General features: G+C 36.1%; 1 protein-coding gene across 1 annotated transcript in view; it reads right to left on the bottom strand.

Annotated features, from left to right (window-relative positions):
• Positions 1 to 1,181: 1,181 nt before the first annotated feature.
• Positions 1,182 to 13,767, bottom strand: part of CHRM2 (cholinergic receptor muscarinic 2) — a 142,004-nt gene continuing 129,418 nt past the window's right edge. The window contains exon 2 of the mRNA XM_047763279.1: positions 1,182 to 4,227. Within this exon, the coding sequence (XP_047619235.1) occupies positions 2,780 to 4,180 (1,401 nt within the window). The 5' untranslated portion in view covers positions 4,181 to 4,227 and the 3' untranslated portion in view covers positions 1,182 to 2,779. The remainder of the gene's footprint in view (positions 4,228 to 13,767) is intronic.

Genomic DNA, 13,767 nt, shown 5'->3' on the forward strand with positions numbered 1-13,767 from the left:
TGAACCAAAAAATTCTTAGCTGTGGGTCTATCTTATGCATCGTAAGCCGTTTAGCAGCATTCCTGGACTCTATTCACTAGATTTCAATAACCCACCCTCAAGTTGTGACACCTAAAAATATCTCCACACGTTGTTAAATGTCCCTTAGGAGGCAAAATCATCCCTGGTTGGGACCCACAAAAACAGATAAATCCAGCAATAGTTAATGCAAGCTTTTGGATGCAGTCTCCATATCTTTCCAATCATCTACTAATTTCAATATTCTTCCCATTTTTCTGATTCCAGTTGACAACTTCTATGATGTGTCAGTCTATATTCAATTCCTTTAATTTTTGATGGTTTCTCATTCAGGAAGGTTGTGGTGGATATGGCGAAGATCAAGAATAGAAGGAAGAGAGGAAAAGATGTAATGGCAGTGGAGAGTAAGAGGCAGTCTGATTCACCGGGAGTTGGATTGTTAGAGAAGACAAAAAAGGACCCCAATCCAGAATCCTGAATCCTTGAATCCGAAGCATTCATCCCAACTATAGCTGAATCTACATCATAATAGCACAAGTTAGTAAGTGAAATATTTAGCCAGTCAATTATGTTTACAGGAAACCAAACAGCCCACTTGGCTTGATGTCCCTTCTGCTCAACTGATACTCTGACTTGCAGAAACAACACAAAAATACATAAGAATTTGAAATATAAAAGTTTATGTGAAAGCAACTGCAAATTTTAGAATAAAGAAATCTGTATGAACTGATGCTATACGTTTATAAAGATTTGGTTGGGGGGAATGACCGAAGTTATTGAAACGAGAGGTTATTTTTACAAAGGATGTGTTATTTACAAATGTTGGTGATTTGCTTCTTGCTAATTGTCTTTTTTATTGTTATTTACCTTGTGCTTTTTGTTTCAGCTCTCAAAATTTTTGAGATGCCATCTGAGAGGCAAGTCACATAAAAGAACTCTAATTAAAGCACTAAAGCCTAATACTGACAAGTTCATCATGCACCTCACATGGATATTAATGGTCAAGATATCCTAAAGCCCATACATCTAAAATGCAACATATGAACTTCAAAAAGGTTTTAATAAATTTGATTGCTACTGATTGGGCCGTGTTTTAAAAACTTATTGGAAGACTATAGCAAATACAGTAAGAAAAAAAGTCAAGGAGTAAAAATAACTAAATATGAATCAATATAATCATAAATTTATTGGCCAATAAAAAGTCTCTATATAGACAAGAGTCTACGTAAAGCCATCACTGGGTAATCATTCCTGTTATGATTTTCTAAGGTCTATAACTAAAGGAACAGTGGGAAGTGCCACTACCTTCTTTTACCTACCTTCTTTCATATTCTGCTGAGCTCACTTGGCCTGTTTGATATCCATGACACTTCTGCCATCAAGATTACTATACTTCTCATTGACAGAATTTTGGAGTTAAAAAATTTTAGGGAGAATTGACAGTTTGAGGAACACAAAACATGTGGCTTCAGTAAAGTTTTTTGAATTACTCTCCTTTTTTTCCTCCACAGGTTACAGAATGGTTATAAATCTCATTGGACTCTAAACTGGATATCATCCTTTAGTAAGCATTCTCTTGGGACTGACCCAAAAGTCATTGGTGCCACATGACTATGTTTAATCCTATTTAAGATTCCAGATGAATAAAGCAACATCTTCTTCCTGCTGACAAAGACCAGGAGTTCATGTTTTACAAGTTAACATTTTATACATGGGTCAGGCAGATTCAGGTGGAAACATGATGCCCTTTCCACCTTCTATTTTCTTATCTCAGAATTCATCTGGCTTCAGTAAACTTTCTCCAACAAGAATGACCATTATTTAATTTGATGAAACCTCAATTTAAAAATGACTTTGGTTTTTCAAGCATGTTTCTACATTAGGTAGGCTATTATATTCAAATAATAGGCTAGTTTAGTAGAAAACTAGATTGGTGAAAATATTTCACAGGAACGATCATATGTGAACTAAATCCTCACAGGGCTGCATACCTCCAAAGAAGGTAAAATACACAGTGCGCAGGAGTAAAACACCCTTTTGCATGGCTGTCTCTGGTTGTATTTAGCAGAAGTCCTGCAGATTTTGCCCTTACACAATGTACAAAAACCAATGCCATAATGAGAAAAATAATGATGTGATATAGTTAAGATTTTTGGTTTTGTTTGCTTTGCTCTCTTTTGATGGTGGGAAAAGGGTATGGCAAAGAAGGATAAACATTTATTAGGTTGCAATTCCCCACAAACCGTAATAAAATTATAATATATATTAACACTCTGGAGTCCACTTCTACACCCTTTTTTGATCTTCCTTCTTCACTTCTTCATTGTATAATGGCTTTCTTTATGTTTAAGTCTCGAGGTTAGGTTGTAATTGTGGCATTTCATCCTCATATGGACACAAGGTAACAAAAATGTGAACAAAAAAGAAAAGAGGTTATTATTTTTGTGTGCAGAGATAAAATTATATATTCAGAAGCCCTTCTTCAAGAGAGTATGAGAAACCACAGATCGTTCCTTAAATCCACAATTCCAACACGTCTCTTTTATGGTCTCATTGCTCCTAAACTGGCAGGGTTTATAAGGTGCAAGTTTCTCAAATTGGAGCAGAGGCACAGTAAGTGTCACTGTAGGGCTCCTTAATTGCACATTCCATTAATAAGACTATAAAGTGCAATGGCAGAGATTTTAAAACTAGGAGCTCTTTCATTCTTTTTCTGTTCCTCAAGCTCCTCTTGACTACCTTCCTTCTTTACAAAGATGTTTTACCTCGTAGCGCCTATGTTCTTATAATGACACATAAGAAGGTGTTTAAAGGTCTTCTTGAAGGTGGCATTACAAAGTGCATAGCAGGCAGGGTTGATAGTGCTGTTGATGTAACAGAGCCAATAACCAATTGTCCACACTGTGTTGGGGATGCAGGGTGCACAGAAGGTATTAATGAGCACCATGACGTTGTATGGGGCCCAAGTGATGATGAAAGCCAACAGAATAGCCAAGATCGTCCTGGTCACTTTCTTTTCCCGGGAAGGAGGCGGCTTCTTTTTTGCAGGCTGCTTGGTCATCTTCACAATCTTGCGAGCGACAATGTTCTGTTTTTCATCTCCATTCTGACCTGAAGAACCAACAAGCTCCACAGTGGTATTAGTTGGGGTACATGAGTCACTTTTTTGGGTCTTGGTGACAATTTTGATGCATGTTTGCTTTGAGTTCTCATCTTTGGAATGGCCCAGGGAAGTGGAAACTGTGTTTTCATCCTGGGTTATTTCATCATCTCTCATATTAGAGGCAACAGCACTGACTGAGGTGGAATCGTTGGAGCTTTCTTTCTCCTCTCCCTGGACACAGTTCTCAGTCACAGCATCCCTGGGAGCTTTGCCATTCTGGATTTTGTTGTGCTCCAGGGCTTCATCACTGCCAGGCATATTATTGTTGTTTGGCTTCACTATTCTTCCTTGTACCAAACTTGGAGAAACTGGTTCTTGGTTGGCCACGGGCTCCTTCTTGTCCTTCTTAATCCTGCTCTTACTGGCTCGGGATATGTGCCAGTATAACACAGTCATGATGATCACAGGCAAATAGAAGGCTGCAATGGCAGTGCCAAAGGTGACAGCAGCGTTGGAAAAAAACTGGATATAGCATTCACCATCCTCCACAGTTCTCACCCCTACAATGAACTGCCAGAAGAGAATGGCCGGAGCCCAGAGGATGAAGGAGAGGACCCACGCAGCAGCAATCATCATACCTGCCATTTTTGTGGTCCGCTTGACGGGGTAGGTGAGCGGCTTCGTGACACAGAAGTACCTGTCAAAGCTGATGATGAGCAGATTCATTACTGAGGCATTACTGACCACGTAGTCCAGAGCTAGCCAAAGGTCACACACCACGGGGCCCAAAGGCCAGTAGCCAATCACAGTGTAAAGAGTGTACAAGTTCATGGAGAAAACACCAATGATGAGGTCAGCACAGGCCAAGCTGAACAAAAAGTAATTGTTGACTGTCTGGAGGTGTCGGTTGACTTTGATGGAGACCATGACCAGGATGTTGCCAATAATGGTCACCAAACTGAGGGATCCAGCGACAAGGACAATAAAAACCACTTCAAATGTCTTATAAGGACTGGTCAGAGCCAGGCCACTGTTAGAGGAGTTGGTTGAGTTATTCATTTTGTGTTCTCTACTCAGTAGCCAAGTAGCCAAATACACATTTAAACCTGCAGGGAAATAAAATAAAATTAACAAATATATAATATAAGCATTGCTTGAAAATATATTGGGTTTCTTTCTTCTAAACCACATTTTTTCCCCCAAATCTTCCTTCTTCCCCCTAGAAGTTCATTGTGTCTACCTGTTCCAATTCCCCACATAAAAAGCAAAGATTTAAATGGAACATTCAAAAGATCCTTTCAGGACAGCAATGTATTTGAAATCTGATGACATTCTGAATGTGTCATATTTAGAACTGAATATCTATTTGTCTATCTATCATTAATCAACTTAACTGAGCATAATATTGATGAACTGAACTAAATAAGCAAAAATTATACATGAACTTTCTGAAGTACCAAGAGGTTTCTGGTATAGACATAAAAATTAATAATCAGGAGGATAAAATTATGGGAAAAAGCATAAAACATATAATATTGAGTGTGTGACTTTTACAGTCAGTGGAACCTTTCTACCTGGTTGCTCTAAATCTTTTTCTTAATAATACCGGTAATGATAATAAAGATGAGATAATAGTGATATTTATTAACCAATACATTCCCCCAATAAGCATTATTTTTTCTGATCCACATTTTACAACTGTGGTTAGTGTCACAGAGTTGGCATAGTCTATGTAGTTAGCAATAGTCCATATTCTGCAAAAGTTATTTATGACATGCACATTGATCTGATTATATCAATTTCCTGATTTTTAAAAAATCACTACCAAGTCTATTATCTGACTGTTCCTCCAGGTAAAACTTTGGTGCAATAAAGCTGGAATTTTTATTTGTTTGGGAGAACAGGGAGCTGAAACCCAGCATGATAAAGACATTCACATACAAGTCAAAGATAAAGATGAGACTATGAACTTTAGTTCGTTCAGTCATTCACTCATTCACTTTGTCCTCATATACCTATTAAGCAACTCTGGATTAGGCTTTGTGACGTCCTCTGGCCATTCTGTGATGATTAAGACAAGGTCTCCTGCCTGTGACAAGCTAACGCTCTCAAGGAAGCCATGGGTTGGTAAAGAAGCAACTTTTAAACCTGAGTGTATTTTCTGCTGCTGAACCTGTTCAGCGTGTTCCCCATTTTTAGATAATATCACTGAAATCTGGTGACAGTTAAGTGATCTTTCACTGGGGACATAGGAAAGAAAGCCATGAGTTCATCAAATGAGATACAACATATTTCTGGGGAAGCAACATTTGAAGGAAAAAGTAGCCCAAGTTGATAGAATGAATGAGAGTTGTGTGTATCAGAAAGTGTGCATCATTGAGAAGCTATTTTTTGGCATTTTGAAATTCAGAAAATCTCTATTCATTCAAGTCCCACTAATTACAAAGAAATACAGATGGGGCAGTGGTTTTCCCTTGAAATTCATGTAGAAAATGATTTGCTAAGCACCTTCATAGTACAAGCAGCATTTATACCAATTGGATTATTCTGCTTAGAAAGCAAGTTACCTTCAAGAATTTTTAAGAAAACAGTAACTTAGGAGGAGTTTGGCCTTAATAAACAAGACCCAAAACTCAGAAGCCATAAAAAAAATATATGTAAGTATTACATAATTATTTGAAAGTTTTGCAGAAAAAAAGTAAAGATAAAAATTGGGGAATAATATTTGTAAAACACATGAAAAAAGTTACATAATTTCTTTAATATAAAAATTTTTGAAATGAAGTAAGGAAAGACAAAAAGACTAACAATCTAAAACAAGTATTAAAGCCTAACTAGTGGGAGTTCTCATCATGGTGCAGTGGAAACGAATATGACTAGGAACTATGAGGTTGGAGGTTCGATCCCTGGCCTCGCTCAGTCGGTTAAGGATCCTGCATTGCCATGAGCTGTGGCTGTACGTTGCAGACGCGGCTTGGATCCCACATTGCTATGGCTGTGGCACAGGCTGGCAGCTACAGCTCTGACTGGACCCCTAACCTGGGAACCTCCACATGCCTCGGGTTTGGCCCTAAAAATGACAGAACACACACACACACACACACACACACACACACACACACACACACACACACACGACTAACTAGTATTGGTATACTAGTAGATCAAAGGCAAGCTAAATGTTAACTTTTAATCCCGTGAAAAGATATTCAACGTTACAATTTAAAAATGCAAACAGATTGTCATTAGTTTATTTTCTTATTTTTTTTGCTATTTCTTTGGGCCGCTTCCTGCGGCATATGGAGGTTCCCAGGCTAGGGGTCGAATCGGAGCTGTAGCTCCTGTCATTAGTTTATATATAGGAGGTGGTTTAGTCATTCCATGACCTTATATCCTAACCCTAAGTTGCCATTCTAAGGTACCTTAAGACAATCTAAGTCACCCAAAGACAACTGTAACCTAGACTGACAAAATGCAAACACAAACAATGGGAACCATTTTTCCATCCACAGTTGTTAAAATTATTGTACATTATTGACTGGACTATGGGGGTAATTTTTTTGAAGGGAAACATCCATATCCATAAAAATATATACACATTTATAAAAACTTAAAAATACTTGTCTCACAATACTACATATAGGAAATTATATTTCAGCTATAGTTATAAAAATGTGCAAAGACGTCTACTCAAGGATATTCATTCAGACAGCAAAACAAAACCAACAAAAAAACCCCACCTAGAAACATTACAATAATTCATTGATAGTTTCATCATACAAAATTTCTTAAGATGTAAGGAATTTGAATTTAGTCCGTACGTCGTGGAAGAGTTTGAAGAGTTTCAGCAGGCAAGCAGTTTTGATGGAATGGAATTTAGCGTATTTTCGTCCCCAATTCTCCATATCCTGTTTTACCCATCTGTGTAAATCCTATTATCATCAAGTTAACAGCTGGATCCATCGCTTGGCATCCTGCCTCTCCCACACTTCATGCAACAATGGTCTGTCAACTCTACCTCTTAAATATCTTTATACTTTGTTCCCACTTTCCACTCCCCTTTCCTTATGCTAGGTCCTACTTACTTGTATCCTTGACATAATTAGGCTCTTGGTGATATTTATAATCTTGCCCCCTTGCATCTGTACAGAAGTATCTCAGAACTTCCCTAAATATCCCATATTAAAGGCAATGACATGCAGTTTTCCAAACACAACATTGTCAGTTATGACTTCATGCTATTTTCCATCCTTGTCTCCTACCTTAAAGAACCTCCCCAACATTCCCTCTCATTTTTCATCTGTCTGCCCCCTATTCAGCCTTCAGGCATCATCAATTCTATGCAACCCTTTAGAGAGCTCTTGGCCTAGTTTTTTTTTTTCCCCATCTCTGCTTCCATAACACACCTTATATCATTTTATTTTGTTATTCTGTTATTTGCTTGTTTGTTTAGTGTTATTTGAATGTCAAGTGGAAAACCAAGTTAATCATACTCCTCAGATCATACTCAACATGCTCACCAGTCTCTGCGAGGTCCTTCTTTTATTTTTACTTTATCAATAGTTTCCCTCTTTTCCTTTCTAACTCTCACATCCCATTACCCCTTATCTCCTTTAGAACTTCCTCAAGTTGCTTCTACTACTTCTCTGGCTAGATATGCAACTCTGGAAAACACACATTTTTTCCCTCATGATCTTAATTTACCAAACGATACCATGTTCTAGATGTTTTGTTTCATTTTATTTTTTTCACTCAATACCGTGTTTTTATGTTACTCCAGCTATTTCAAATAAATTGCTTCTAATCCCACAATGAGCAAATCATAACATCTTTTCTTATACATTTCTCTATTGATAGGTATTCTGGTTGCCTCAAACTGCTTGAAACAGTGCTGAAATCAAAATTCTCATATTGTGTCATGTACTTGAGTTACAAATTTCCATACCATGTAAGACCAAGTGTGAGACCACTGGACCAAGGCAGGGGTATAACACTTCTTTTGACTATAGCCATGCTATTCTCTTGGATAGCTGCAGCAGATCCTGCTCTGACCAGATTAGTCCTGTTTCTCAATAACATTTCAACAATTGTTATTATGCAACTACTTAATATTTGACAATTTCACAGAGAAGATTGCAGCTTTTTGTTTTAATTTCTTCTTCTCTGATTCCTGGAGAGGCCACATAGTTAAGTAGCCTTTCAGGTTTCCATTTCTGTAGATCCCCTTTGACGCATGGGACACTGGCATTACGTGGTCTGTGTATATTTCCTTCTCCACTAGCAAAACAATACATTTTGACTTCTTAGTTTTTGTAGCTCTACTCTCCAGCTTACTGCCTCAAATATAATTGGTGCTCAACAAACGTTTGTTGAATCAATACAAGATCAACAATTAATTCAACTCCTGTTTACCTAATCAGTAGAAATGTTTCAACAGCACTGCTTTGGTCATTATTCATACAACTGTTTATCACTGTAATTTATTTGAACTAAATAATTTCACTACTCCAATTGTTATTCAAATGATTCCTTATTAACTAATATATCAGTGGATCAGAATTCTGACTTGCTTATAAGCTTGCTTCTGTCTATTCATTAGATAAATTCATGACTATTTTGGAATACAGTTATATGTTTATCTGTTTCAAAATATTCATTTTAATAATTTGATTGAAAAATACCAAATACTTAATTTTCCCAATGTCCTTTTTGACACCTTAATTTATTCTTCACATTTATGTTAATAAAATATAGGGCAATATTTATTTAATTTAAAAAATATTTGGGGTGACTTTCTCTCATTTAAGTTTAAAAATAAACTAGCTTGATTTCTTATTTTACAGACTAAGAAACTGTAAGAGCAAGAAAGGGATTTGGTTCTTGCCATAACTTGTTCTATAATAAGGACAATTATTCTTCTAAAATTTTACAATAACAGAAATCTGCATGACTCTTACTTTATGTTTTTCATATTGCTTATTTGGTAGTTTGCTTTCTCCCTTCCTCCTCTTCCTTCTTCTTATTTACCATGAGCATGCTTTATATTTTCAACTTAAAAAAATAACAAAATGAATATAATCTTAGGACCCTAAACATATGTAATCTTAACATTAACAAATCTATAAGATATACAGAGCAGATCATATTAACCCCTTTATCTGAAGAAGTAAGCTGAGGCTGTAAGAAGAGATTAAGTGAATTGTCATTGGTTTCAAGGTCAGTGAATAAATATCTGGAACTCAAACAAACATTCTCACTCTTCGGTTAGACATGCTCTGTTTCTCTCCTCATTCGAGAACTATACTTTATCCAACAGAGGTTGCTAGCTAAGACAGATTCCATTTGGGATATCTTGTAACTCTTACCTAGGTAGAACAGAGTAAATTAGTAAATGTATATAGTGTTAATATACTTAGTTGCTATCATAACCTCTAAGCTTTGAGTTATAATATTTGTTTATACTAAGGCTATTTGTGAAAAGCCTTAGTATAAACTGAGAAGCAAGCGCAAGTATTTGAAGGACGGCATTCCTCTCTCCCCATGTGATGCACAAGCTATGTAAGGACTGTTTCTCTTCTGTCCTTTCATCAATTTCTAGCCACCTCTGCTGTTTACATTTCTGTAAAAGTTTTTACCTCTGATGTGGCATAATAGGATGTTATTAAACAATAATTGTTACATCATCAATGATATAACTTAATCACAACAGACTAAACAAGATGACCTTTAAAGGACTCAACATCTTAATACGGCAAGTGTATAATAATCCTTTTGGTATTTTACAATGTCAGTTTATGACTAAGTCCTGAAAGGACTGTGGAAACCTATGAGAAAAAAAATTTGTGTCCTTTGTTTCTTCACCACTTTAGTCCTTACATGTAGCAGTGAGGAGTGTATCATGGTTTAATATTTATCCCGGCAAAGCTGTGGGTGCTAATGTCCGCTTTTATTGTTAGCTGTAAGAGTCTGGTTATGTCACTTACCTTCTATGAACCTTAATTCTCTTTTTTTTTTCTCAAACAGGAATAACAGCAACCCTATTTTTCTTCTAGAATTGTGGTAATAATGATTGTGAGATGGTGTCTCTGAACCATGTTAATAAATGATTAAGCATTAATAAATACACTTAATATTTACAGTTATTATATGGGTATTAATCACCTTTCTTAACAGTTACTGGAAAAATGAACTGTGTGTGTGGGTGTGTGAAATAGATTAATAATAAGGAAATGTGGGGTGTAGTGGTACTGCTACTGGTAACATTAAATTATCATTACTGTGAATTTCCATTGTGATGTGGCAGAAACCAACTTGACTAGTATCCATGAAGATGTGGGTTCGATCCCTTGCCCTGCTCAGTGGGTTAAGGATCCAGCATTGCCATGAGCTGTGGTGTAGGTGGGCAGCTATAGTTCTGATTCGACCCCGAGTCTGAGAACTTCCATATGCCTTGGATGCAGCCCTAAAAAGCAAAAAGAAAAAAGAAAAAAAAAAGGAAAAAATCATTATTAATGCTCTTAGGTTATTAATAATATCAAATTATCAATATAATAATATTGATGATAACACATATTGAGCATGATTACTCTTCATAGCAACTCATGAGGTGATTATTATTATGTGTCTTTTTATAAATATTGAACTAAAGATCACATTAATTAAGCTATTGAGATTCAAAGCCAGAGTATTTGAGTCCAGACTATGACAAGTATTCACTGTTTGCCTGAGGAACAGTTTATTGGCCAACAGTGGCCAGTGTGAGCTCCACTTGGGTTATCCCTTTGACCTAACCCAAGTTCAAGATGAGTCCTTGAATTTGACAACAGAGGATCACTGTGTTCAGGCCAATATTGCGATTTTGGAAAGGAGAGGTTCACAAGATAAATAGTATGTGAGGTTCTGCACATGAAAATATATGACGTTCAAAATTTAAAATATTTTTTCTAAAAGCAATCATCATAAAAACATGTGGACTGATCTCTAACCTCTTACAAAACTATTCACATCAATTACACAGAAGTTCTAACATTGACAATAAATATGTTTTTGAACTGCTACAGAAAAAAAATGCTAATTTAAATGATTTTTTAAAAATTTCTAATATATGTTTAGATACACAGTGGAAAGTTGATATAATAAATGGGATTTTCTTCACATTCTTCCCAAGTCAATAAGCAGGCTTGATATATAATGATCACTTTCAGAAGTACATCCACAACATAATAAGCTAACAAAAAATTTATCAATACATGAGCAGCCTAAATGCTAAAAGGCCTAATGCTAAAAATTTCTGCACATTATGTTATTTAATTCTCACAATAGCTTGAAAATAATAATCATCTTTTCTAGCTTTATAGATGACAATGTTCAGAGTGCTGGCAATTACTAGGGTCAGGGTCCAAATTTAGGTATCTGATTCCTAGGGTCATACCAGAAAACACCTGATTTATTAAAAAAAAAAAAAAAAAGCTTTCTAGAAGAATTTAAAAAGTCAGAAAACAAAGGAGCCCATGATTGACAACAAGTAGAATCAAGGGAAAGAAGACATATCACTGCAGAAAAGAACTTTAGAACAAGAAATCGAGAGGAATTCACATAAACTTAAATTTATGATTGTTTATATTTACTTAACTTTTGTTTCAAAAATGTAATCTTAGTTTACATGATTTTTATAGATTTTCTAATTTCTGCTGCTATTTAAACACATTACCAAAAATGGCAAGGTTTTCTGGGTTTTCTTTGTCCCTCCCTTTCACACATTGATCTCCTAGAAGCAGCCTTATGATTGAGCAAATACTAAGGATAAAATCACTAGACTCACCAGTGTTGCCTGAAATTCTCTCAACTGATAGAGTAATAAGGCCTATTTTAACTTTTTAAGTTGTGTGTATAAGGACTAAACATAACAGTCTGTTCTGAGACTTAAAGAAGCTCGTTTTGACAATTATTATTCCTAGATATATAGATTTCAGTACAAAAATAACTACTGTTATAAAAAACATGAAAAAAACAAGGATACAATTAAAATATCAGATACTATCAATAGAAACAAGACTACTGGGAAAAAGCAACTAGTAGATATAGTTTCAGAGCCTTTCTCATTATCTCTGCCTTCAGAATAAAAGGGTAATTTTATACTGTGTTATCATCAATCAGAAAGTAAATGAAGCTTGCTTATTTTTAATTTTATATGTTTCTAAGTGAATATAATGTATAATAAATAATAATCTGATAAATTCTAACTGTGAAATTTCCCTGACACAGAAGACATGACAATTGAGATATATAGCTTACATTCTGTTTTAGATTTCCACACATTCAAACAATCCCACTAATCTATAAAACTTTTATACAGGTATTTAACAGGCCTTGAGAGTGTTCCTACATCAGTGATCAATCACTCCTGCCATCAATGGTGCTGGAGAGAAAAAGAAAGAAAAGAGGACTGGGGAGAGAGTTTTTAGGAAGTCTTGGGAAATAAAGTCCTCTTAAGAAAGGTTTCAATGTATAGAGTTTTGATGCTAATGCAGTGGATGGCATAATTCAAGACCCTTATGAATCTCGAACACCTTTCAATTTTACTTAAGGTAAAGAAGAGATTTGTTCTGGGGCTCAGGAGACAGTGCCGCTCTGATAGCTGAAAATGCTGACATTGCACCTTCTGGTACTTTTTCAGTATCAGGCAGAAATGGAGTAAATTTCCACTTTTTTCTTTCTTTTATTTATCTTTTATTTTTATTTTTGCTTTTTAGGGCAGCACCTGTGGCATATGGAAGTTTCTAGGCTAGGGGTCGAAATGGAGTTATAGCTGCTGGCCTACAGCCACAACCACAGCAACGCAGGATGTGAGCCACATCTGTGCCCTACACTGCAGCTCAGGGCAATCCTTAACCCACTGAGTGAGGCCAGAGATCGAACCAGCATCCTCATGGATACTAGTCGGTCTCATTACCGCTGAGCCACAATGAGAACGTCCTCTAGGTTTTTTTTTTTTTTTTCTTTAATCAGGTTTTAGGCTAATCTAAGTGACACTTTATAAGTCAGTCTACATATTGAGAGCTTTTTCATGAGCTCCTGGATCTCATTACATGAGCAGCCAAGGTGGGGACAGAAGGCACAGGGAACAATGGCAGCCCTGCTGGGAAACCACAGGTTTCTCTGTTTCTTTCTTGATTCTAAAACATCTTATTCAATTCCTTTGTTAATAGATCTTCATATGCCTTGAAGGGCTATGGAGGATGGAAGTGAAGGAGTAATAAGTGACCAAAAAAAATGAACATCGTTACCTACAAAGAGTGTATAATCCAGTGGACACACAAATTGTTGATGAAATTTCCAGCTACCTAAACCAAGTCTGGACCAATACAGGAAAAAGTGTCAAGGCTAAGAATCAATGTGGAAAGGCTGGTCAGATTGAGGTGAAAAAATTACAGAAAGCTTCCTAGAAACCTTTCGTAGTGTTTCTATCTCTCTTTCTCTTTTTTTCTTTCCTTTCATTTGTTTGAGTGTGACTTTTTTTTTTTTTAATCTGTACTGAAGATTCTGCATTCTATTATATTTCTCAGGAAAGTGCAATGTACTCGGGTGGGCCTGGCAACCTGCAGGTTCAGAAACACAGAATAAGGCTTGGCTACTTATTTACCTAC

The sequence above is a fragment of the Phacochoerus africanus genome, chromosome 16 (genome assembly GCF_016906955.1).
Source record: "Phacochoerus africanus isolate WHEZ1 chromosome 16, ROS_Pafr_v1, whole genome shotgun sequence".
Lineage (NCBI taxonomy): Eukaryota > Metazoa > Chordata > Mammalia > Artiodactyla > Suidae > Phacochoerus > Phacochoerus africanus.